General features: G+C 46.9%; 1 protein-coding gene across 6 annotated transcripts in view; it reads left to right on the top strand.

The window, feature by feature from the left end:
• The window catches only part of RHPN1 (rhophilin Rho GTPase binding protein 1), a 93,650-nt gene extending 76,568 nt beyond the window's left edge, over positions 1–17,082 (top strand). For all 6 annotated transcript variants that reach the window (XM_048841815.2, XM_048841816.2, XM_048841813.2 and 3 more), the window contains 5 exons: positions 7,406–7,600; positions 8,588–8,664; positions 10,758–10,904; positions 12,687–12,845; positions 14,697–17,082. In XM_048841815.2, the coding sequence (XP_048697772.2) occupies positions 7,406–7,600; positions 8,588–8,664; positions 10,758–10,904; positions 12,687–12,845; positions 14,697–14,888 (770 nt within the window). In that variant the 3' untranslated portion in view covers positions 14,889–17,082. The remainder of the gene's footprint in view (positions 1–7,405; positions 7,601–8,587; positions 8,665–10,757; positions 10,905–12,686; positions 12,846–14,696) is intronic.
• The last annotated feature ends 8,896 nt before the right edge of the window (positions 17,083–25,978 follow it).

The raw sequence follows: 25,978 nt of genomic DNA, 5'->3' as shown, positions 1-25,978 counted from the left end.
TTTTCCACCTGCTTCGCCTCCTCATTAGTTCGTAGTTTAAGTTTTCATTTCCCGCTTCCTGCCCTTCCCAACTGGGAAGCTTTTCCCTCACCCTTGCCTGGCACTCCCAGATTCAAGAGGGGTGTATCCTGCTAGAATGCCTTCCCAGTAACTGACCGTCACCAGCAGTACATTCACTCCCTGGGGAAGGGACACATCCCACAAAAGTGTGTGCTCACTGCCAGGGCCAGAAAAGACTGGGGCATTTGCTTGTGACTTCTCTTCATGGAGAAATCACTGTGTTCAGCTTCAGAACCCAGCCCAGACACTTCCCCTTTACAGCCCTCACACTCTGCCAGGTTGTCTACTGACCCATTTGCTGTGTCTTTCCAAAATAAAATCTTCTCCCCACTCTAACACAAAGAAACGGCTCCCTCGTCACCTACTGAGACACCGCGTGCCAGAACTCCATCCCCAGTGAGCTCGGTTGCCTCAACATCCTCAGAGAGGGGACATAGTTCCAGGTCTCACCTGAGTACCTCTCGTACTGATGTCAACCAACAATCTAAAGACCCTACTCTGGCAGATTTGCAGCCCTCAGCATTGTCCCTAGACGTTAAAGACTAAGATGCAAGACCTCTGAAACCAGTGCCAGGTGTACCAACCAGACCTACTCCAGGCATCACAGCGCCAACAAAATTGCCAGCACCGACAACCCTACTAATGCCGACATCCTTTTCAGCACCCACTATGTCCTTGGCACCAAGAAAATCTTCAACCCTGTCATAAATATAAAGGGAAGGGTAAACCCCTTTGAAATCCCTCCTGGCCAGGGGAAAGCTCCTCTCACCTGTAAAGGGTTAAGAAGCTAAAGGTAACCTCGCTGGCACCTGACCAAAATGACCAATGAGGAGACAAGATACTTTCAAAAGCTGGGAGGAGGGAGAGAAACAAAGGGTCTGTGTGTCTGTCTTACACTGGGTTTCTGCCGGGGATAGACCAGGAATGGAGTCTTAGAACTTTTAGTAAGTAATCTAGCTAGGTACGTGTTAGATTATGATTTCTTTAAATGGCTGAGAAAAGAATTGTGCTGAATAGAATAACTATTTCTGTCTGTGTATCTTTTTTGTAACTTAAGGTTTTGCCTAGAGGGGTTCTCTGTTTTTGAATCTAATTACCCTGTAAGATATCTACCATCCTGATTTTACAGGGGGGATTTCTTTATTTCTATTTACTTCTATTTTTATTAAGTCTTCTTGTAAGAAAACTGAATGCTTTTTCATTGTTCTCAGATCCAAGGGTTTGGGTCTGTGGTCACCTATGCAAATTGGTGAGGCTTTTTATCCAACATTTCCCAGGAAAGGGGGGGTGCAAGTGTTGGGAGGATTGTTCATTGTTCTTCAGATCCAAGGGTCTGGGTCTGTAGTCACCTAGGCAAATTGGTGAGGCTTTTTACCAAACCTTGTCCAGGAAGTGGGGTGCAAGGTTTTGGGAAGTATTTTGGGGGGAAAGACGCGTCCAAACAGCTCTTCCCCAGTAACCAGTATTAGTTTGGTGGTGGTAGCGGCCAATCCAAGGACAACGGATGGAATATTTTGTACCTTGGGGAAGTTTTGCCCTAAGCTGGTAAAGATAAGCTTAGGAGGTTTTTCATGCAGGTCCCCACATCTGTACCCTAGAGTTCAGAGTGGGGGAGGAACCTTGACATCTCTCCCTCCTCCCAGCTTTTGAAAGTATCTTGTCTTCTCATTGGTCATTTTGGTCAGGTGCCAGCGAGGTTACCTTTAGCTTCTTAACCCTTTACAGGTGAGAGGAGCTTTCCCCTGGCCAGGAGGGATTTCAAAGGGGTTTACCCTTCCCTTTATATTTATGACAAACCCCATCAGCTGTGCCAGTGTTGCTCTTCCCTCCTCCACAGGAGTTTTGATACCTCAAAGACATGTTTGTCTCCGAGGTGCCTGAGTCCCCCCACTCCTTGAATGTGATCTACCTCCACTGCCATCCTCGTTGCTGGAATCACATCACTGTTCCCCGAGGATGGTACCTGCCTTCCCTAGCGATGTTGAGGAGGAGGAGTACTCGGTCCCACCCGAGACAGTCTCACAAGGCCTCTTCTATACATTACATGCAATCCACCATTGGACCAGGCCTCTGGTATGTACCACTATGGATGCAACCCCATATGCCACTCCCTCAATGTTGGCCATACTGGGATCCTTGGGCCATGTATAGAGAACAGTTTGGGAACCTCCCACGGACCAGATCCAAAGGCCTTCACCTTCTTCATCGGTCTCTCGCCTCTTCCCATACTGGAGGAGGAAGAAGAGCAGGAGGAGGAAATTCTACTGCTGCTCCACTTCTCCTCCTCTTCTCCTTATGAGGCTATCATATCTCCGTCTCCAACTGCAGCTGATGATTTCAGACACTTTCAGCAGTTATTTTGCAGGCTTGCAGACAATCTTCAGATTCCTTTAGAGGAGGGGAAGGATCAACAACATAAGCTGCTCAACATCCTGCACACGTCATCGTGCTCCAAAATAGCTCTCTATCAACCAGGACCTTCCCAATCCTGCAGAGGTACTCTGGCAAACCCCAGTGTCCATTCCGCTGACTTGAAAGGGGGAAGACAAAAAATACTATGGTCCCGTCAAGGACTTGGAATTTGTTTTTTACTCACTGCATTCAGAATTCCATCGTTATCAATGCCATGCAAGAAAATACCAATCTTGACCAATACACCGTGATAGAGACTGGAAGCGACTGGATCTGTTTGGGTGTAAAGCTTATGTAGCCTCTTCTCTCCAGTTTCACATATCCAATTACAAGGTTCTCATGGCTAAGTATACTGACATTAACTACTCTAAAATACAGGAACTCTCTGCCACGACCTTCTTGATGAAAAACTGGGACAACTCCAAGAGCTCATCTCTGAGGGACACCTCTTAGCCCATACAACTCTGCAAGCCTCTTTAGACTCTGTGGACACCACAGCCCGATTCATAGAAACTGCTGCTGTTATGAGGCAGGTATCATGGCTGCACCTCTTGTAGTTTGTACCTCTTTAGAAAAGCCCAATAGAGTTTGGCCCTAAGTTATTTGTGGAGCGTATGGATGACTCCCTGTGGTCCCTTAAGGATTTCAGGCAACTCTCCACACCCTCGATATTTACTCTCCAGTGCCAAAGAGATGCCTGGGGAAGTATCGACTTCATCCCTGACCCCGACCACTGTGTTATACCTCAGAGCAGCAATATGATACCCAACAACATCAATAGAAGCTACTTACCAAACACAGACCTATGACTTCCCAGGGGATACTTCTCTCACACCTCCAACCAAAACAACAATTTTGAAGATGTGGATGAGGCCCCGAGAAGCCTTCCTCTGTTCCAGTCCTATCAACCATCTTTGACATCCCACCAATTTGGCAACCTCCTACCCCCTTTCTTTCCATCATGGTAGCTAATTACCTCAGATAAGTTGGTTCTGGAGGTCGTCAGGGAAGGTCATCCCTTTCCTATCTATCCCACCCTGCCACTCTCCCTCCCCGTCCCTTTTCAGGGACCCTTCTCATGAACCCATCCTAGGAGAAGAGAGAAATAATCTCTGATTGGGAGCCATAGAACCAGTCCCACCCCAACACAGAGAGGGAAGGGTTTTTACTCTCATTACTTTCTTGTCCTAAAGAAATCTGGTGGATGGAGACCAATCCTAGACCTTTGAAACTAAATACATTCGTCAAACTGCAATGCTTCAAGATGGTTACCCTCTCCACTGTTCTCCCAGCACTGGAACAGGGGGATTGATTCTCAGCCGTTGACCTCCAAGACATGTACTTTCATATCACCATACATCCCGCCCACAGATGCTTTCTCCAGTTCATTATGGGAACCGACCACTATCAGTATAAGGTACTGCCCTTCAGACTGTCGACCGCCCCTCGTGTGTTTTCTAAGGTCCTTGCAGTAGTCACTGCCTCCCTACACAGAGGGCATCGTCATCTTTCCATACTTGGACGACTGTTTCCTCAAGGCCCCATCTGAAACTGACACCCTTCTCACCATCCATATGACCACGAACCTTTTCTCAAGCCTCAGCCTTCGCATAAACCTGTAAAAATCTACATTAACACCAGTGCAGAAATCGCAAGGCATCGGTACCTCAGCAAAAATCCCAATTTTTTGCCATATTTACTTGCGTTTAAAGTTCAAGAAGCTTCAGATCCAAATCAGTGTTTTTGTCCACTATCAAGGAAAAAGATTCCCTTGTCACAGATTTAAAAAAAAACCCTGAAGAATATTGATATTCCATCCGACTTCATAGACCTGTTGGTGCTATTGCATCAGTGTCCAGCAAGTTCAGCAATCACAGAAAAAAATCTCTTTTCAAACTCTGAATACATCAATTCAGAATTTAGGCACAGGCTTAATCTATCTGCTGCATCAAATTTTGTCTCTTGCTATAGAATGCAGGATGGCCAAATGGACCTGGACTGCTAGTCTACGACTTGGCATGCTTCTGATTGCTCAACACTAAAACCCTACAACTCTGCATTATTGTTTTCATATAGTCGAACGTGTTTGACTTTTGTTTATTTAAATATTGAAAACTGAAATGAGTCACAACTTGTATAACTTCTTCTTTGAGGACAATACCAGACCAAAAATGTATAGACCTTCTGATGTTCAGCAATATAATTATGCCCACTAGAATTTTTTTTATTCATACAATCCTAAATTTAATCTCTGAATCTACCTCCTATGTAACCACAATTAGTTTTCCTTACATATTCAAAGTGTAATGTAGTATGTATTAATGAAACAGTTTTCAAAATAGAAAATGCCTTAAAGTGGGACAGAGTGGTAAAAACCAGCTCTGGTAAACACCATGCCATCCCTGCTTCTGTTGTTTAATAATTTGTCTGACTCCTCCCATAACGTCCCTGAACTGAAAACTTAAATAGATAAAAATAGAAAAAGTGCCTAAAAGTAAACACCAGTATTATCTATCGAAAGCAGAATTTTTTTATAAAAACTAAGTCGGTTTATAGTTCAGGTTTAGGAAAGAGACCCAAGTACCTAGGTGTCTTTAAAAAGCTATTGAATATGGCTCTTATCACATCAATGGTCTGTGGTGCTTTTAACAAGTCTTTTAACAAAACGCGACTCGGTAAATCCAAGCAGATTTGTCTTAACTGCAAGTTTCAAATGCAGGTTGACTCCTAGTTTTCAGGTTATGAACCTGATCACAGAGGATACTGGGGGGCTATAACTCCTATCTCTTGCTCCCTTTGATACTGATTGTCATAAAAAAGGCAAATTTATCACTTGCTTTTTCAGCTACATGTGTGTTGTTTTTTTGTTCTATTCTAACAACCATCCCTGAAGCGACTGGAACAATAGAAAGCCTGGGTCTTAAGCTCTAGTTTGTCATATCTGCTTTGCCTCTCCCCCCCCCCACCCCCTTTTGCGTCATTGTGCATCTAAACCTGCTATGATTTAAAAAGCATGAAAAACCAAAAGACAAAGACCTGCTGGGAATAAATTCATCTTCAGCCCAAGGCTGGATTGTTCCCTACTAGCTGCTTTGCCTAGTTTAGTTTTGAAATGTTCCAAGCAAGAGGGTTTAGATCTTATCATAGTACTAGTGAGACAAATGAGAACCTTAAGTGTTCCCAACAGAACATCACAAACCAGCTATTCCAAATGACGTCTTGCTAAGATTTAGGGGGCCAGTTCCACAGCTGGTGTAAGTTGGTGTGTGGCTCCAGTTGATTTACACCAGCTGGGAATCTGGCTCTATTGCTCTTCTCTACCAAGAAAACAAACTGGCCCTGTTAATCCTTATAAATAAAGGAAAGCGAAGACCCCAGTCTCTGCTCTTGTATGTTCCCAGGGTCCAGAGGTTAAAACGTATCCACAGGAAGGTCCCTCTTTCCTTTCTCACAAAAGAGCAGTCTTCCTCGCCGCATCTGTGGCGCATTGGGTTGTAACTTCAATGCATTTAGACCAGTGGTTTTCAACCTGTGGTCCGCGGACTCCTGGGGTTCTGCAGACTGTCGAAGATTTCCAAAAGGATCCTCTGCACCCTGCATTTGAAATTTTATAGGGGTCCACAAATGAAAAAAGGTTGAAAACCACTGATTTTTAGACCAACCGTGTAAGATGTTGTACCACCTTGTCAGGAGTCAGCACACCTTCATCTTCAACTAAGTAATATTCTAGGCAGAAATGCCAGTTCAGATAGTTGACTTTAGTTCTAAAACATGACTTAAGGCTCTCTGGGGAGTGGAGGGAGACTCTTTTATGTCCCAATGTAAAGATTAATTGGAAAGCAACATAATTATCTGAGAACTTTTCAGGACATGCCTAGGCTTGTATATTTCTTAATTGCTATTATATTTTGACTAATCCTTTGATCACGAAATCCAGACAGACCATCCCTATGTGTTTCTGTACATGATAGGAAAAAGCAGGAAGTCCATTTTAGCACTTACAAAACCAAGTTCACTCCAGTGATCAAGAATCTACGAATTCCAAATAGTGGTGTGTATTTTTAATATAGATTGATCTGTTAGACAGAAAATGAAAAATACTAATTTTAATGAATTTCTTTCTCCTAGTAGAGAACAGGACCTAAAGATACTTGCCTTGTTAAGATCCTACAGAACAAATATTCACTTCTGAGAAACATATAGCATAGAACCTGGTATGTCAGGTTCTGATCTTACACCTGTAAATCCAGAGTTAATTTACTGAACTGTGTTCCCATCATGTGTCTTTAAACTGGAGCTACCAGAAGATTGTTTATTCTGTGGTTTATCGCTGGCCACAGGTAGCTTCTTGACTCTTTGCATCTGTGTTAATAAATTCACGGCTTAAAGCCAGAAAGGATTTAGGGACCTAGTCTGACCACGTATATAATTCAAACTTCTAAAGCCCACACAGTTACTCCTGTAAAGAGCCCAATAACTTGTTTGGCTACAGCAGATCTTAAATGACGCGTCCTAAATCGTAACTGAACCCATGTTGGGCTGAGCAATAGCCCTGCATGGGGACAGAGGAGGAAACCCTATACCAATAAAGAATTGAATTGAAAACTCCATGTCGTTGCCCAGGCCCATTGAGCACAACTACTCCTGTGAGACATAGAGGTGAGGCCTGCATGTCCATGATTGGTGCTACCTCCACTCAGATCAAAATGGAGCACTGCATGCTTGGGCAGGTCTGTGCTGCATTTGGGAGTTGCGGTTGCAGCCTGTATAGGCCCTCCTGACTTAGCTTTCGTCGAGCTACCTCACCAAAAGTAGCAGTGAAGTTACTGGGACTGCTTTCTGCTGATCTGCTAGTGGCTTGGAGGGAACATACTGCTGCTTGAATTATCTGTCCTGTCAGTGACGGGCGTGTTATGAATTTTGTACTTTATAGGCAAGGCTCATTTGAAAAAAGCTATCATGCGACACGAGGAAGCCATGAGGATCCACAGCCTGTGTAAGATCCTGAGGAAGATGGACATCCTCCAGGAGGTCCTCTCCTTCGCTCACAAGCGCTCGCTTAGCAAATACTCAGAAATCGATCATGAGGAAGACTTCTTCGAAACTGGAGATGCTCCCGACATTCATCGTAAGTGGGGAGCACTGTTGACAGTCTTCTTACGGTATCTTTGGTCCTTCAGGCTCCTCCTCCCTTAGTCCTTTTCTCTGCTAAATTATCTCCTCTCAAATTAAATTGGCATGTGCGCTTGCAGGAGCCATGTTGGGAGAGTTATTACTCATTGATAATGTCCTAAAGATTCAGATTTTGTCGCAGACCATGGTGACAGACATAGTGTGAAAGCCTAGCTCTTTCCTCCATTCTGAAGGATGAGAGAAGAATTTGTATTTTTGTGGCACTACTAATCCAAGAAATTTGATGCACTTCATAAACGTTAAGCTACATTTCTTCCATCTACCCCACCACCTAAGTGGGTTTGGAAGGTATTTTACAGAGGGGGAAACTACAGCACAAAGGAGGGATGTGACTTGCCCAGGATCACACAGCAAGCTGGTGGCAGAGTTAGGATTAGACACAGACACACCCAGATCAGATGGTTTGTTTAATACGTTCTGGTATTATGCAGCAATTTCCTGAAGCGCAGTTATGTGGTGATGCAAATTGTGGGCCAAGCCATCAGCTGGAGTAAACAGGCATGGCTCCAATGACTTAAATGGAGCTAGACTGATTTACACCAGCTGGGAGACTGGGCCTGTCATGCTGGTCTGTCACCTGAGCAGGGTTGGGCTTTTTCTACTGAATACACTGTTGCTGTCCTGACATTACTAATCATGTGTTACCATAGCACCTAGGAGACAAGTTGTGGCCCAGGTCCCTATTGTCTAGGTGCTGTACAAACACAGATCAAGAAGATGGTGCTTGCCCCAAAGAGCTTACAATCTGAGTATAAGACAAGAGGCAACAGATGGACGCAGACAGACGGGGCAGCACAAGGAAACAGTGTTGGTCAGCATGATAGGCTGAGTCTGCTTGGCCCCCCTAGATACATACATAAGCAACAGCTCCTGGTTCACTTGTGCAAGAATGGAACGTCTTTGTTTTTTCTTTTACTCTTAGCCAAAACGAATCAGAGACCAGAAATAAAATCTCCCAACTTCTCCCAGGTGAAGGTGACAGACATCTTCCATAGACTGGTATGTAACAGTGATGAGAGGAAACAGGCCAGCACGTGGGCCAGTGCCTGATACCTATCAAAACCCATGATGAAATTGCTGTGAGGTCATGCAAGGGGGGGACCATTGCGTGCAGCATCTAGAGGCGTCTCCGTGATGCTCTGAGCAGGTCCTGAGAGCTAGGCAGCCCATTCACGAGTACGGCAACGCTTGAGCTGAAGGTGTAATTTCCAGCTCAGGTAGACTCATGCGCACCAGTTTTCATTGAGCTAGTGTGCTAAGAACAGAAGTGTAGCTGCAGCAGCCCAGATAAGGATGTAGGGTGGGACTGTGCTTGGGGCAGCTCGCCCATCCCACCACCCATGCTGCTGCAGCTCCACTGCGGTGTTAGCTGGATCAGAGCTAGCATGCCTTCGTCTGCCCAAGCTGGAAATCGTCCTCAGCCTGAGTGCAGACCACCCCTAATGCAAAACCAGTAGGTGGCACAAGGCTTAATTCTCTTTGGTATGTTGTCTCCTTCTTTTATTTCTTGGACTGTAGAGGGTTTCCTAAAGCAATAGTGAACATGGCCCAGTGTGGGCTGAGAGCAGTTTCACAATATGCAGTTGCCTCAGCTTTGTGGTAATAGGTCTTAATTATTTTTTGTGTGATCCTAGTTCCTACGAGTCCCAGCCAGGGACCAGGATCCATTGTGCTATGCGCTGTACAAACCAAGACAGGACTAAAAGACAATCCTTGCCCCAACGAGCTGACCACTTATGTACAAGACAAGAGACAAGTGGATACAGACAGACAGCAGTCACGGGGAAAGCTGACAAAGCCAGCTCAGTGCATCCTGCCATGGGAATTAATGGGGACACTTGAGTCTTTGTCACCTCTCCTCATTCAGACACTTCATCTGGGAACTAAGCGATGCTCTTGCTGCTTCCAGGCTTAGGAAGGCACCTTCACTGGCAAAGGGAGAGAGTATGATTTAAAATGAGACCAAGGCTGCCTGTAGATTCATGCCACCAGCAAGCCAGAGTAAAGCTAGATGAAGGTTGTGTGGATGTCAACCAACATGCTAGTGTCTCAGACTGGTTCCAGAAGGCTTCCCATTGATTCAGTGAAGGCTCTTGGTGTAAGTAGTGGCCAGCAGCATTTGTGCCAGTGGGGCGGGCACTTCCCAGCTCAGGGAAACAAACTGCTTAATGTCAGCTTCTCCCTATTCCCTAATGTGATCCCGTTCGCAGTTGTTAATTGAATAGCACAGCACGACCAGCTTCCACTGGAACAATTTGTGCAGGGTACCCAGGATGTGTGTAGCACACAGCTTCCAGGGGGACTTCAGAGCAGCAGAATATTACAGGCATCTGCACTCCAGACAGCTGGGGAGCCACAGCAGAGGAACCAGGAACACTTGCAACTCCTGCTGAAGCTGAGGGAAGCTTTGCCATTGATTTCATCGGCAGTAGGATCCGACTTTAAGGATGAAATCCATCTCTGTGCAGAGGGCTGGCACTGTGCCCCGCTTTGGATCCATGTGAGCACCACCTGGACTGGTGTTGCAGACGGTGGATTTCATCCTCCATGGCTACTAGATTGCAGTTCCCAGACTAAAGTCTTGAGCTAGAGCCCACACACCCCATTCCCCCCGGTGGTGGGACTTTGTTGTCAAGGGAGGGAGTTGAAGAGTCCATTCCATGCACTAATGGTAAGTAGATCTGGGTCTTTATGTTCTTCTAACTTTGGATGAAGGTCTGAATCTAACCACAGACGTTCTTTAAATTGACAGAAGCTCCCAGTTTCTGACAGCTGCTCTCGATGGCTAGATCTTGCCCTCCCTCCTTGCAAGGAATTGGTTGAATGTCATTCAGTTAAGCACTGCCAGCCCCAAAATACCTCCCTGGCTTTTGGGCAACCGAATGTTTGCAGTTACTCTGACATCTAGTCAGTGTATACACTGCTTGGTGGGCACAAACCAAGGATTGTCTGCGGAAGACACGTGATCCAGCTTCGCTCTTCCTTGAACAATGAGTCAGTCAGTCTGGGATCTCTGTGAGCCAGGGGACTAGGGCTGAACTGTCAAGAGGACCACTGCACTGAAACATGTTGTCATATGTCTGTTTGTCCAGGGCCCTCTGTCAGTATTTTCAGTCAAAAACAAGTGGTGCCCTGCACGGCGAGTTCACCTGGCCAGAGGGGAAAATGGCTTTGGATTGACGCTCAGAGGGGATTCTCCCGTCCTGATTGCGGGAGTGATACCTGGGGGCTGTGCATCCGTAAGTAGCTAATGTTCACCTCGGTGGAGATACAGGCAGAGTTAGTAGCACCACCTCTATTCAGGGGGCCTGGCATTTCCCTGTGTGAGACCACACTCTTAGCTGCTAATAACTTGGGCCAAACTGGAACCGTTTGGGCTGATATTTCCCATGCTGGATGTCCGTCTCAGACTGAATCCCCCCACACCCACCCCTCTTCCAAAAAATATATTCAGCCCTTTGAGGATGAGCTGAGGGAAAATTCTTTGGTTTGCCCACGTTAAAACATTCTGGAGACTTTTTTTCTTTGTGAAGCTTTAGCGCCTCCATGCTTTGGAGCAGACACTTGAAATTTGGCAGGAGGGTTGGCCTTTGTGTCAAGGATGCATCTTTTGTCATCGTCACGAAAGTCCTCCCCAATCTGGCTGAGTTACAAGTCTCTGAAAAATCATATTTGGCACATACTCAATAGAGACTCACTAGAACATCTCAGCTTAGTTCCCAAAAAATTCTGTACACACTAAGCATGCTCTAGCACCCAGGGCTAGTGGGACTGTCCCTGCAGTTCGTGGCTACTCTGGGCTCTGCTAGATCCAGACACCAGAACTGAGAGCAAGGGGACTCTTTCCTGTGTTCAGTGCCCCCGCAGGTAATGTGTCGTGAGAAGGGGGGCAGCCACCTGAATTGAATGTAGGGGGGACCAGAACTGGATCCAGGGAATCCGGGGGAGTAGACCCAGACAAGGCGTCTTGGCGATGGGAAGACGCTTGGACTGGAGGCTAGCATGGTGGAGTGTGGGAAGGGAAATTGGACAGGCAGCAGAGATTGGGACTGGCTGGACAAGGGGACTGGAAGCTGGGGATGGGACAGAGAAGCTCGGGAACCGGTGAGGGGGAGGAGAGGGAGAAGTGTCATATGTGGAGCCAAGGGGTGGGGGAAGCATTGAAGCTGACTGGGCAAAGAGACTGAGACAGGGAGCTGGGGTGGGGGGGCAGAGATACTGAAATTGGATGAGGGGCCAGGGAGGGAGACTGGGAACATGAGCAGAGGATGGCTGGAAGCTGAAGTGGGGGGTGGGGTGGAGGGATGGAACGGGGTGGGGATGGGGGAACTGAGGATGGTTGGGAAAAGAATTTGGACTGGGAGTCGTGTGGGGTGGTGAAGAAACTGAACAGATTGAAAGGGAAGGGCCATAAGGGGTCAAGCTTGGGGGGAAATGGGCGGAAGAGCTTCTCAAAGGAAAAGCTTTCTGGAGGGGCAGGGATGCGGGGGGCAAGCATAGAAGGATGCACAGAAATAAGCATGGGAGAAGAACATTTATCTACTGGATCTTTTGATAGGTTATTTGAAAGATCAGACTGGTAACCAGTAATGTTCTGTGTATTCACTACTGGTCTCATCTGGTGCCCATTGTATCAGTGGGAGTCTTTCCACTGACTTCACTGGTCTGGACTCTGACCCCGGTCTTGTAAGGCACGTAAGCATGTGCTTTGCTTTAAGCTCTGTTGAAGTAGATGGAAACTACTTATAGCTTAAGTGCTTTGCTGGATTGGACCTACCCCAGATCTTGCAGAAGTAGTCTCCTTTAATGCCTCTGCAAACTGAGTTAAACAGGCTGAGGATTTTCCTAGGAACATCTCCATGCTTCAGATAGTCCAACCGGAGTCCTAGGGTCATGCTGTATTGAACTTTGGGGAAGGAAAAGCTGAGTCTCTGCTAGTTCCTGAAAGACTTGTTCTGTAGCCATGCTGGGATATTACAGGCTCCATTTGGCCAAACATGCCTTTGTTTACTCTCTTGCAGGAAGCTGGGCTAAAGGAAGGAGACTATATAGTCTCTGTGAACAGCGAGGACTGCAAGTGGTCCAAGCATGCTGAGGTGGTGCAGCTGCTGAAGAGCATCGGGGAAGAGGGTGTAGACATTGGCGTGGTAACCCTGCAGAGTTCCGATGGACAGAACGTTGTAATTCACCTTCTTGCTTTGTCCGAACCTTAGCAAAAGCCCCTTAGGTGGATGTATATAGGGAGAGCCAGGGCTGGCAAAGAGAAGCTTGCTGAGATCAACCCAAGCTGAGTGATGCTTTGTCTCTTCAGGATACTTTGGGTAGTGGAGTCTGGAAACAATAAATCATGTGGCAGATTCCATCTGAGACCTAAGGGCATGTCTACACTACAAACTTAAGTCAACCTATATTAGGTCGACTTGCAGACAGTGCAGTAATTAATGTGGTGGCTGATGTCCACACTGTCCTCCTTCTGTTGATGGTGCGTGTCCTTCCCAGGAGCGCTTCCACCAACTGAAGGAGGACAGCGTGGGGCTCTCAGCTTCCCGCCAGGAGCTCAGCTGCTGGCCAGGCTCTCAGCTCTGCTCCCCGCCAAGAGCCCAGCAGCCACCCTTTCTTCTTGCCTCCCCTCTCTCCGCCAAGAGTGGTGAGCAGTCGCTCAGGCTTCTCTGCTCCCTGAAGGGGAGCTGGGTGCTGGAAGCCCAGGGGCAGTGGGGAGCAGGGACCACAGGCAGATGCCTAGCTGAGAGAGGGGAAGTCATGATGGGGGGCAGCCAGACTGTAGCTGGAACCCACTACTAGCCTCAGACACTCTTGTCAGTTTCTGGAGCCGTGAAATTGACAATGACAACCAATAGCTGATGTAAGTAAGGCAGCGTCTACACCTACACTTCACCCTAACAACACTGACATAAGCCCTATGCCTCACATGGACTTGAAGTTATTATGTTAGTGTAATAGGGTACTTACGTCGGTGGGGAGCAAGGCTGTAGTGTGTACGCAGACGTAAGTAGGTCAACGTAAGCTGCCTTATGTTGACCTAACTCTGTAGCGTATACCAGACTTTAGTGACCCTGTGGGAGTGTAGAGGGACCTTTCTGGGAGCCAAAGCTTTGCTGTCCTCTGAGTGAGGGCTTGACTTTTCCAGAGGTGCTTGAGCTCCCATGGCTCTCAGCTCCCCGTTGACTTCACACTTTTGAAAATCAGGCCTGAAGCTTTGCCTTTAGAAACATCTTGGGTTTTATTCTCCTTCTGATACGTTCTCCATGGGCTGGCCTAGAGACTGGTTTCTGGCACCAGGCTGTGGGAGATTGAACAGTCCATTTTCATTCGTGGTCTCTTGCTTCCTAGGCCAGTAGTGTCTGGGGGTCTGGCGGCTGTGGGGAGATGGGAAAGAGTGGGTGCACTCTGGTGTTCAGTTAAGTAGCGATGATGGGCTTGGAAGCAAAGCCAGTCTTGATTGCTCAGGATTGAGGTCCTGCTGGTTAGGCAGATTTAGGGTCAGAAGGTGGTGTCTGGAGAGTGGGGACTGTAAAGAAAAGGAGGAATTCCCAGGATTCTGAGCAGGACATGGATGGTCCCTCATATGGGGAAAAGCACATAGTTAAAATAAAGTGGATAGTCAGCAGCACTGACTAGTGGTCTGAGCACAGGACTGCAAGCCTAGAGCCCTCCAGCCTCAGCTCGGTCTCCAGGCTGCTTTGGCGAGTCCCTTAAACTCTCTGGGCCTGATTCTGCTGTTGCTTGCATGGAAGCACACCAGTGTGTAACTAGTGCAAGGTCAGAATGGGGGTGAAACTTACGCAGACTCCTGGAGTGTTGGGAGGATTGACGTAGCGTTTGTACAGCACTCTGGAAGTACCAGTCTCTGTATGTGTTCGGTACTCCAGGCCACGCTGTTCCTACAGCACATATGTAAGTGGCATTTCCCCACATACAGCACTGGCCTTAATAAAAGCTGTGTGTTCATTTCTATTCCTCCCCTCTCGGGGCTATATCTTACGCTCTTGTTTTAATTCGGTTTCTGGCAGGCGGACAGGAGGTCGGTAGCCATGTCGTCGGGGGGCGCGCTGCTGAAGAACAACAAGGAGAATAGCAGGAAGAGCCTCATGAACAGCAAGAGCGCAAGCACCCTGCTGGCCTGGAGCAAGAAGAGTAAGCGCAGCAAGAGCAGCACTTACAGCCTTCCCTTCACCACCGTGGGAGACGAGTCCATGTACTGACCCCTCGGCCTGACTGGGTCCCGGCTTATTGACGTTCACTCTTGGCGTTGCTGGGGAGCAGGAGGAGAGAGCAGCAGTTACGTGGCACTGGGAGCTACGCTGGTGTCATTGCAGTCAGTTGTTCAAGCCCCGAGGAAGGAGAAGACTCCAGAGCTGATCCTTGGTGCCTGTGGAGCATGGCATCGAGCTGGGTTCTTTCCTAGCAGAGTGGGCCGACCAGTGTCGAGCTCTTGTTGCTGGTGACCAGCAGGCTCCTCCATCAGAGCTTACATGTAAAAAGCCCTCCGCTGAATGGTTTGGGGAGGGGAGGGACTGATTTTTTTTTTTTTGGGCTCATACTCTAGTACCAAGATGGCCTTTTCACCGGCATCAGTAAGTGCCGGTATAGTCAACACCAGCAAGCAAGCCAAATGCTGTGAAGTTCTGTACCATCTCTTAGGCCTTGATCTACTGCATAAAAATCCTGTGCTCATGGCTGCCTACTTAGCCAAGGAGCTCGTCAGCATGAATACACAAAGCAGGAAATGCGTAGAATTTTCTCAACGTCATCGGTGAAAAGATGAGGAGTGAGACATGGAGATCCAACATGAACTGATCCTTGGTACGTCTGAGGATTTTTATTCCAGTGGAGCTGCCTGCTATCAACCCCAAGGTGGGGAGAAGCAGGAATAGCAGGCCAGCCTGCTGAGTGCAGAGAAAATAAAGACTGTCTCCAGCTACTCTGCGGTGGGCTGGGGAAGAAATTCGAAGTGTATTTTCTAAAAACACTAAAGGAATGTTAAGGTTGCCGAGTGAAGCGCTGAAAAGTCAGGAAATGTCACTGTTTAAGTTGAACAGGGAACCTTAACTGAGCCCCCTTGTGCACAAGCATCATGGCAGAGGCTTGAGGCACATGCTCACATCCTACTATGTCTGCTGGTCTCCCGCTTCATTTAGTGCGCAGGGTGAGAGCGCGCACAGAAGACGGAGTGCTGAATTTACATGCTCAGATTAGGGGTGGTGATTTTCAAATCAAATGATTTTCCGGACCACGTTCCAGAAGCACAGCTTTGCCTGTGTGTTTTGTTGCTCTTTCTGATGCAAATTTTACAATCTCAGTAGCATGACCCCAGAGCAGCTCAGCTGTCATTTTGCTACAGGTCATAGCATGGTCGGATTGGAAGGTGACTTTGCAAGGTCATCTAGTCCAGTTCCCTGCACTCATGGCAGGACTAAATATTATCTGTGGATGTGAAATGAATGTTTCATATTGGTAACACAAAGCCCTCAAGTTGTCAGTATTGTGCATCGAGAGCAAATGGATTAACTAGGCCTCCTTCTGACCATCTGGTCAGAGCAGAAGCCATATCCTGCTCTCCAGATATGTGCCACTCCTGTTCAGTGGGTGCTGGATCAAGCTCCAAGTCATTCAGAGTGGTGTGCAGTTTGAGGGGGCAGAGTTTGGTCTGTGCACCCAAGAATCCTGTCGATGTCACTGAGAATATTGGGTGCACAAGCAATACTGGCTCGGTCCCCACTTCAGCAAAGCACTTAAGCAAGATCCAATACAGACTTAAACACGTATTTCAAGCACTGTGCTGAATCAGTGCTGGGTGCATTACTGTAATGGATACATAGTTGTCCTTCAGCTGTTCAGCAAGCACCCGGCCAGGGCATATCCTGCTCCTCTGTATGAAAGGGAAAGCTGTATCCACATAGTCATTATCCTTTTTCCCCCAGCAGAGATGGATTCACTAACAGCCAAAGGGCCTCCTGCTTCTTCTGTGTGAGATTAAAATTCCAAGCAAATAACTCCTCCAAATTATTAAACTACTAAAATTTGCCCTGGTATTGGATCTCAGGCACATTGCTAATATCCCAATTCTGTGCTGCCAGCATTCTTAATGGTGAGCTGAACGATGCATACATCTTAACATCTGTACTGTCAATGCTGGAAAAATCAATATATACATTATATACCATGTTAGTTTTCAGTCCCATTTCTGTATTGTGTATTTGGGTTTTTTTGTGGAGGTTGTCAAGCTCTCCAGTCTTCCTGCGTGCTTGATTGCTGTTGGTAGGTATAAAATACCCTTCAGAGATGTAATTGTATTTTTGTACAAGTAATAGTTGGTGTCTATTTCTTCCTTTTTTAAAGTCATGAATAATTTGTATCAATAGTTTAATGGAATAAACTGAACACATATGTCTCTTAGACTGGTAGCAGAATATCTTCTCATTAGCTTCCTTTGAATTTTACCTTATTTTGTTTCATGTAGCGCAATGCTAATGTGCCAAGCTGTTGATCCTATGTTATTTAAGAAAAAAAGTGGTTTCCTCTCCTGAAAAAAGGCATTTCTATGAAACACGTTAGCTGCTGATAGATCTTTTCATTCATGCATCCCCCAATTCTCATAACTGCATTTGCTCTACAGGCAGATTCAGATATTTGCCCTCCACATGGCTTTCTTTAACTGTTACTTGAGGACCCCATCCGTCCCATGGATTGAGGTGATAGCCTTCGTACTCCAAGGCATAAGCCAACCACTAAACTGCCTGGAGTTAGGAATCTTCCCCATGGGACGGTTACTTGATAATTGTCCACTAAGGGCCGCCTTGCACCTTCCTCTGAAGCAGCTGGTACTGACCATTGTCTGATAGGAACTGCTGTACTGGACCTGAATCATCCAGTACAGTACCTGGGGTAAACTTCCCAGCCACCAGGTGATAAACTTAATGGGGAGACACCATTGTTGGTTTAAATAGAAATCAGAGCTTCAAGCTTAGAAACGGTAGGAATTTTTAAATGTCTTGTCTTTGCTGCCATAACTGAGGCCTCTGGGCCAGAGACTTATTTATTTAAAGCAATATGTATGTGACTGCATATCGCATTTGTATCACAAGATGATCAGGTTTGTGTTTTACATGCATTGTGCGTCTTTCTAACACTGGTGGTTGTTTATATGTTGATGCTCACCTTTCAATGATTATAAAAAACAGATTTGAAAACTAAACTTTCTTAGTGCACTACTTCTGTAGATCACACTCAGTGCCTCTGCAATGGCTGTGAAATGAGCTTGTGAAAGAGTCTGGGTCTAGATAAATTCATAGCTCCTATGTCCAGAAGGGACTAGTTGAACCCCCAAATGCGGAGTTAAAATTCCTTGGTGACCAGTGGATGGATTTTGCTAGCCCAAGGTCTATAGTGCAATGGTGGCCCCTTGAAATCTAGGTGAAGGAGCTGGACCTAAAACTGTCCCTGTTGTGCCTAGTTCTTCCAGTGCATGCAGTTATCAGGGAATCTCCCAACACCATCTTTCTTCGTATGTTCTCATAGCCTTCGAGTATGTGCCAGTGTGGATCTCACATCAGGTGCGCAGCATGCGCCTCATGCCCCAAACCACGGTCATTTGCATAGAGTGCCCATTGGACCACACTTGCAATGTGCATGGCCTTTTGCCCCCACCTGAGGGTATAAAGGGCAGAGTGGTCACAGCTGTTCCTCATTCCCTCTGACCACCTGTAGCAGCGAGTTGGAACAAGTTCAAATTATCTTCTTTTAGCCTGGGTAACTTTTATTTTACACTTTTTCAATATGGATCTTCCAAGGCGGGCGGGGGACGGGACATTTTTTTTTCCTACTTGCTACTCGGCACCTCTTTCCATGCCAAACAGCAGACTCAAAACCTTTAAACCTTGCCCATATTGTGATGGCTTAGTTCCTCTCCCCTATGGCCACAGCCATTGCTAGCTTTGCCTGAATGAGAGTCATGTTACAGATCAGTGTTCATCCTCTACAAGGCCATGGAAGTCCAGAGACTCCCACTTCAAGCTCCGCTTCTTCAAGCAGTCTGCGGGTAAGCTTGCACTAGGAAGAGAGAGGATCAGCCTCCAAAATACACCTGATCCCCCGTGAAGTCCCTTCCTGCCAGTGCCCTGAGCAGCTGGTGCACAGCCCCCAGGACTGGCAAGAGACTGGAGTAAGTCAGAGATCTGGCACCAAAGTCAAACCTGGCACCATCAGCCAGTGCCGCGTCTTCCCAGAGGTGGGGCAGGCTGGAGCTGAGACACAGTCTTCCCACAAGGAGAGGCTAAACATTAGCTTTCCACAAGGAAAGCCACTAAGCCCCCTCTTCTTACAGGAAGCTGATGGTGCTGGCCCAGTCTCCCTGGGCACCAAAGAAGCACGACATGGCATCAGTCTCAAAACTAGTCAGTGTCCACATCAGGGCTGGTACTGATGTGGGTACCATTGACAGGATCACTACTGCTGCCTAGGATCCATAGAGGAAGTACCTCATAATACAGGGTGTTAGGATATAGATATTCAGGATATAGATATTCCTGTCAGTAAAGGCCTGTACTCTAAGAATTTAGGTGTATTCTTATCACTCGGCTAGTTCTAGAGGTATAAAAGAGAGAATCAAAATCACTGTCTGCCAGTGTAAAGGCCTTTTCTCACTGTGACAGTCTGAGGCCCCTTAGGCTAAGGCCTGTGGCTAAGCAGCAGAGGCAGCCATAAGCTGGGAAGCGACCGGTCACCTGCTCGCATTCCAACCTAGTCACATTGAAAGAAGGTGCTCTTGGGCTGTTAGGATACAGTCCTGTCCTGATAACCCCGATCGTCTCCAGAGAAAGGGAAGTGCCTAGAAGATATAAAAGGAAACTTAGTTTGATAGCATCCTGTCTGGCAAGAACTCACTTATCAATAGCTGGGATGTGAAATCCTCACTTCTGTATTGTTTTGTCATTATAGTTCCCATTTTGCTATTGTTTGTCTGTGTAATCTCTGTCTGGTTCTGTGATTTTTTTTCTGTCTGCTGTATAATTAATTTTGCTGGGTGTAAACTAATTAAGGTGGTGGGATATAATTGGTTACATAATCATGTTACAATATGTTAGGATTGGTTAGTTAAATTTCAGTAAAATGATTGGTTAAGGTATAGCTAAGCACTACTCAAGTTTTACTATATAGTCTGCAGTCAGGAAGTGGGTGTGTGTGTGGGGGGGGAATAGGGAACAGAATGGGGGTGGGAAAATTGGAATCATGTTTTGCTAAAGGGGGGAATGGGAACAGGGACACAGGTGTAAGGCTGTATGGTGTCAGAGCTGGGAAGGGGGACACTAAGGAAGGAAACGGAATCATGCTTGCTGGAAGTTCACCCCAATAAACATCAAATTGTTTGCACCTTTGGACTTTGGGTATTGTTGCTCTCTGTTCATGCGAGAAGGACCAGGGAAGTAAGTGGGTGAAGGAATAAGCCCCCTAACATCTTGGTGCCAGTGACTTGGATGCATCACATCGGATAGGTGAGTGGCAGCCTGTAAGTCCCCCTCCCCAACAGTCCGCGCAGCTGCTTGGAGGGGGTATCGTGAACTCTTGTGATGGTAGTTGTGGGTTCTGGCAAGCCAGGGTAAAGGATTTTTTGGATAAAAGGATAAGGAAGAACCAGGGCCCATACCAGGTGCTGGGATCAACCTGGGATGAGATTAAAAAGGAAATGGAGGAAGTGTTAGGGGACCCAGAGGGATGGTGGGTGGCTGAGCAGCCCACCCTCTTTGGTATATGGGTAGTGGAAGAAGGTCCCTGCCCATGGGGACTGAATGCCTTCCAGGGAAAGGAGGCACTTCAGTCCGCTTGTGAGAGGTTTGAAGTAAGGGCAGCATTATGGGAAGCTGCCAGGAATCTTTCAAGTTTGGTGCTGCTTCAGCAAGGGCTGCTGAAGGGTTGTAAATTAGTTAGGGGTGGTTAAAGATGATTTGGCACAACAGGATTTAAAGTCAAAAGCAGAGTTAACAGACGACCTTTAGAGACTGGAGCTGGGACTTGGTCCTGGGGGAGTGGAGAGAAAGAAGGGGAAGAAAAAAAAAATTTCAAAGTGCAAAATGGCAGAGTTTGCAGGAGCAGGTAACAACCACCACTCTTCTCCCAGAGCCAGAATGAGAACCTGGGGATAGGGGTTCCCTACTGTTTCAACCCAGGGAGCCTACTCTTGGCTCAGAGCTAACTATATCCTCTTCTTCTTTTCCTCAGTTTACTTAATTTGCTGCTGGTAGCCTATACTTTAAACTGACCTGACAGGCTTAATTGGTTTCTTTCCACATCTCCCCCCTGCCTTTCCACACTTTTGTTTTTCTAAAGTTTTAATGGAGGGTACTTTGGATACTTATGTGAGATGTTTTTGTTATTTTGGACAAAGTATGAGGGAGGTCTGCTGTATTCCACTGGAATTTTTGAAGTAAAAGATCCATGGGCATCCATGGAGACAAATGTTTTACTGCCTCTTTGAACAGTCTCAAGGTAAAGACAGCACAGGTTAAGGCAGCTGTGTGGCAATAATTGTACTTGATGGCTAAGTTGTTACAGACAAATTGCACCACCTGAAAGAACTAAATATAGGAGTAAGTGATTTAAAGAAGTGAGTGAAAAGTTACAAATAGCTTTTGCAAAAATTGATGATACAGGGTTTGCAGAAAAGTAAACATTTGGGAGTTGTGGAAATGGTAAAAGAGTAACAGTTGTGGTGTTACAAGAAGGAAGTTTTTTGTTTAATGATAGCAAAGCCTGTTGCCAACTGCGTCCACGTGTCTATTCGGGGGACACCATCGTAGGGCCTGGTCGCGTTGGCCGCGCTGTCGGAGGCTCATTCGCCTGCACATCTGCCAGAGTGATGTATGCCATCGTGTGCTGGCAATGCCCCTCTGCCGTGTACATTGGTCAAGCTGGACAGTCTCTATGTAAAAGAATAAATGGACACAAATCAGACGTCAAGAATTGTGACATTCGGGGACCTGTCGGAGAACTTCGGTCTCTTTGGTCACTCGATTACAGACCTAAAAGTTGCAATTCTTCAACAAAAAAACTTCAGAAGCAGACTCCAACGAGAGATGCTGAATTGGAATTAATTTGCAAACTGGATACAATTAACTTTAGGCTTGACTAGAGACTGGGAGTGGATGGGTCATTACCCAAGGTAAGACTGTTTCCCCTTGTTTATTCCCCCCACCCACCCCCCACTGTTCCTCAGAGGTTCTTGTCAGCTGCTGGAGGTGGCCCACCTTGATTGTCACTGCAAAAGGTCCTCCCCCTCCCCCCCCCCCCGCCCTCCTGCTGGTAATAGCTCACCAGTGGTCAGGACTCTGTGTTGCTGTGGATTTTGTATTGTTAACTGTATCATAGAATCTTAGACTATCAGGGTTGGAAGGGACCTCAGGAGGTCATCTAGTCCAACCCCCGCTCAAAGCAGGACCGATCCCCGACTAAATCATCCCAGCCAGGGCTTTGTCAAGCCTGACCTTAAAAACTTCTAAGGAAGGAGATTCCACCACCTCCCTAGGTAACACATTCCAGTGTTTCACCACCCTCCTAGTGAAAAAGTTTTTCCTAATATCCAACCTAAATCTCCCCCACTGCAACTTGAGACCATTACTCCTTGTTCTGTCATCTGCTACCACTGAGAACAGTCTAGAGCCATCCTCTTTGGAACCCCCTTTCAGGTAGTTGAAAGCAGCTATCAAATCCCCCCTCATTCTTCTCTTCCGTAGACTAAACATCCCCAGTTCCCTCAGCCTCTCCTCATAACTCATGTGTTCCAGTCCCCTAATCATTTTTGTTGCCCTCTGCTGGACTCTTTCCAATTTTTCCACATCCTTCTTGTAGTGTGGGGCCCAAAACTGGACACAGTACTCCAGATGAGGCCTCCCCAGTGTCGAATACTTGTGTTACATTGCATATGGAGATAACCTATAAGTAATGTAGTCAGCCCTCCAAACCCTGCAGTGTACTGGTTACATAATCATGTTACAATATGTTAGGATTGGTTAGTTAAATTTCAGTAAAATGATTGGTTAAGGTATAGCTAAGCACTACTCAAGTTTTACTATGTAATCTGCAGTCAGTCAGGAAGTGGGTGTGGGTGTGTGTGTGGAGGGGGGGAAATGGGAACAGGGAATGGGAGTGGGGAAGTTGGAATCATGTTTAGCTAAGGGCAGAAATGGGAACAGGGACACAGGTGTAAGGCTCTGTGGTGTCAGAGCTGGGAAGGGGGACACTAAAGAAGGAAACTGGAATCATGCTTGCTGGAAGTTCACCCCAATAAACATTGAATTGTTTGCACCTTTGGACTTTGGGTATTGTTGCTCTCTGTTCATGCAAGAAGGACCAGGGAAGTAAGTGGGTGAAGAAATAAGCCACATAACACAGGGGAAGAAGCTTTTACTCCCCATATTTCCTTATCCCAGAGGGAAAAAAGGGAGCCTTCAGTCTTCTCCATTTCAGGGTAGAACGAACAAATACGTATGCCATCTTGGATTTGGGATGGTATCACTTGCCTTCATTGTTCCTTCTCCTTCTGCTCAAGATTGGTTCCTGGCTCTTGACTTACAGAACATGCCCTTCCATGTTACCATTCACGCAGCCTACAGGAAGTACCAGTCCCCAATCACTGTCACCACAAAAGAGCAACCCTTCAGTCTGTCCTTCACACTGAGAGTCTCCACAAATGCTTAGCTGGGGTGGCGGTGCATCTGAGGAGATGGAGCATCCATCTCTTCCCATACCTCGACGATGGGCTGCACAAAGGCAGCTCCCAGCAGGAGGCTTCCTTGACCTGACCTTCTGTTCTCCAGCTGGACCTTCTATGGAACTACAAAAAGGCCTCTCTCATTCTGGCACAGAAGATAGACTCCAAATTGGCAAAGGTCTATCTTCCTGAAGACATGTGGCAGTGTCTACAATTGATAATCACTGATGTCAGGTCAAACCCATCAACTACAGTGTGGAGCTGTCTCAGACTGCTGGCCCATAGATCAGCCTGCTCTTATTTGAGGCCACTTACAGACTTCACCTGCATCCATTATAAGCCTGGCTAAGGTCTAGCTAGTCCCCTACAAGGCACCAAGGGAGCATGGATCATGGCCTTAACATATGTCCTATCAGAACTGACCTGGTGGTTAAATCCCAAAAACCCCAGAAGAGGGGAAAGCTTTCATCCCATGATGATACTGATCAAGGACATGCTAGGAAAAGGTAGAGGTGCCCACCTGAATCATCTCCTGGTATAAGGGACCTGGTCTCAGAAAGACAGGACCCTTCACATAACCATCCTGGAGCGGTGAACATTCAAGTTAGCTTTCCTGGCATTCCAGCTGGTCCTGCAGAATTCCACAGTGCAGACCTTGACAGAGAGCACGTCTGCAGCGTACTACATAAACAAGCCCATTCATCACCGTGTCAAGAAGCTATCAACTTAGAAGTGGCATCAACCCAGGGCAACCCCCAGAGCTCTTCACCTCCTAGGCTGTTGTTGGCTCCTATCAGACTTCCGAAGCAGACCATCAATCCATCATCAGTCACAAGTGGTCACTGCAGAGCTCCATTATCAACCTGATATTTAATCATTGGGGGAAAACCCAGAATAATTTGTTTGCCCCCAAAGACAACACACAATGTCCAGCCTTCTGTTCCGAGAGCATGTGCCCAGGTTCATTGCAAGGTGCCTTCCTCATACTGTGGAGTCAAGGTCTCATGCATACTTTCCCACTAATTTCCCCTGATTCCTGGGGTGATAAGCAAAATCCGACAGGGCAAAGTCACATTAATCCTAATAGCTCCATGCTAGCTGAGACACTTCAGGTCTCCTCACGTCCTATGGTATCCATGTTTCTGAAGGGGTTACTGCATGTTTACCCACCTGTAAGAATCCTCTCCTTCCTGGGAGCTTCATGTTGTCCTTGCAAACCTGAGAGTCCCCTTCTTTGAGCCACTTTTGGAATGTTCCTTGCACTCTAAACCGTGCTCTTGGCCACCATCCTACTGGCTAGGAATGTCCATGACCTCCAACCACTACACATGCATAACATTCCACAGAGATCAGGTGGTGATGACCTTCAAAAATCACTTCAGGAATAAACTTAGGAGATCTCCTTTGAACCCATCCATCAGTTTATCTGTTTCCTTTCCTACATTCATTCTGCTCCCCGAGAGAAGAAACCCCACGCTGTGGACATTTCCAGGGCTTGATGGAATAAAGCCCTTCAGATTGTTGTCTCATCTCTTCGTTGCCATCTCTGCTGCTCCCAGAAGATATTAAAATGATTCATGCAGTACATACAGCTCTGCTATCCCCCTCCTTCTAAACAGTGCAGCTCACTTCTCCAGTGTGCAAGCTGCATCCATGTGCAAGCTTCGGGAGCGTTCCCATATCTGAAAGCTGTAGGGCAGTAACATGAAGTAACCCTGACTTTTATTCAGCATTCTGCCTTTGTCCTAGCTACCAGGTCATATACCGAGCCTAGGAGGGCAGTGTTCCAATCACTGTTCAGTTAGTTTTCAGAGTAACAGCTGTGTTAGTCTGTATTCGCAAAAAGAAAAGGAGTACTTGTGGCACCTTAGAGACTAACCAATTTATTTGAGCATGAGCTTTCGTGAGCTACAGATTTGAGCTCATGCTCAAATAAATTGGTTAGTCTCTAAGGTGCCACAAGTACTCCTTTTCTTTTTGTTCAGTTAGTGTCACTCAGCGCTCCGCAGCTCCACCTGCCAGATGGGACGCTGCTCGTCAGTCACCTGGAGTGGGATCCATACAGCCAGGCACTCAGCGAATGTTACGTACAGTAACCATGATTCTTCAAACGTTGGTGTCATGGGACTCGCACTGATCCGCCCTCTGTCCATGCTTTATCAGAGTCCTGCTTACCCAAGATTCTGAACTAGTGAGGGCTCTGGGGAATGGTTGCAGCCACTTTGCCCTTTCTGCCCTGGGGTGACGGTTCGAGGACATGCCCAGCACAAGCCCAGTGAACACTGCTATTCCACTGTTGCATCCCTGAGGCACACACACAAGTCAAGTGGGATCAGCACTGAAGACATCTCAAAGAACCAGTTACTATAAGGTGAGTAACTGTTCTCTGGCTGGTGTACATCACCCCTCTGAAGCCCTCAACAGGCAATGGGTTTACCTCATTAATCATTAATGATCTGGATGATGGGATGGATTGCACCCTCAGCAAGTTCATGGATGACACTAAGATGGTGGGGGGGGGGGGGAGAGGTAGATGAGCTGGAGGGTAGGGATAGGTTCTAGAGTGACCTAGACAAATGGAAGATTGGG

Source organism: Caretta caretta, chromosome 2 (assembly GCF_965140235.1).
Source record: "Caretta caretta isolate rCarCar2 chromosome 2, rCarCar1.hap1, whole genome shotgun sequence".
In the NCBI taxonomy this organism is placed as follows: Eukaryota; Metazoa; Chordata; order Testudines; family Cheloniidae; genus Caretta; species Caretta caretta.
The sequence above is the reverse complement of the archived record's forward strand: the minus strand, read 5'-3'. Positions and strand labels throughout refer to the sequence as shown.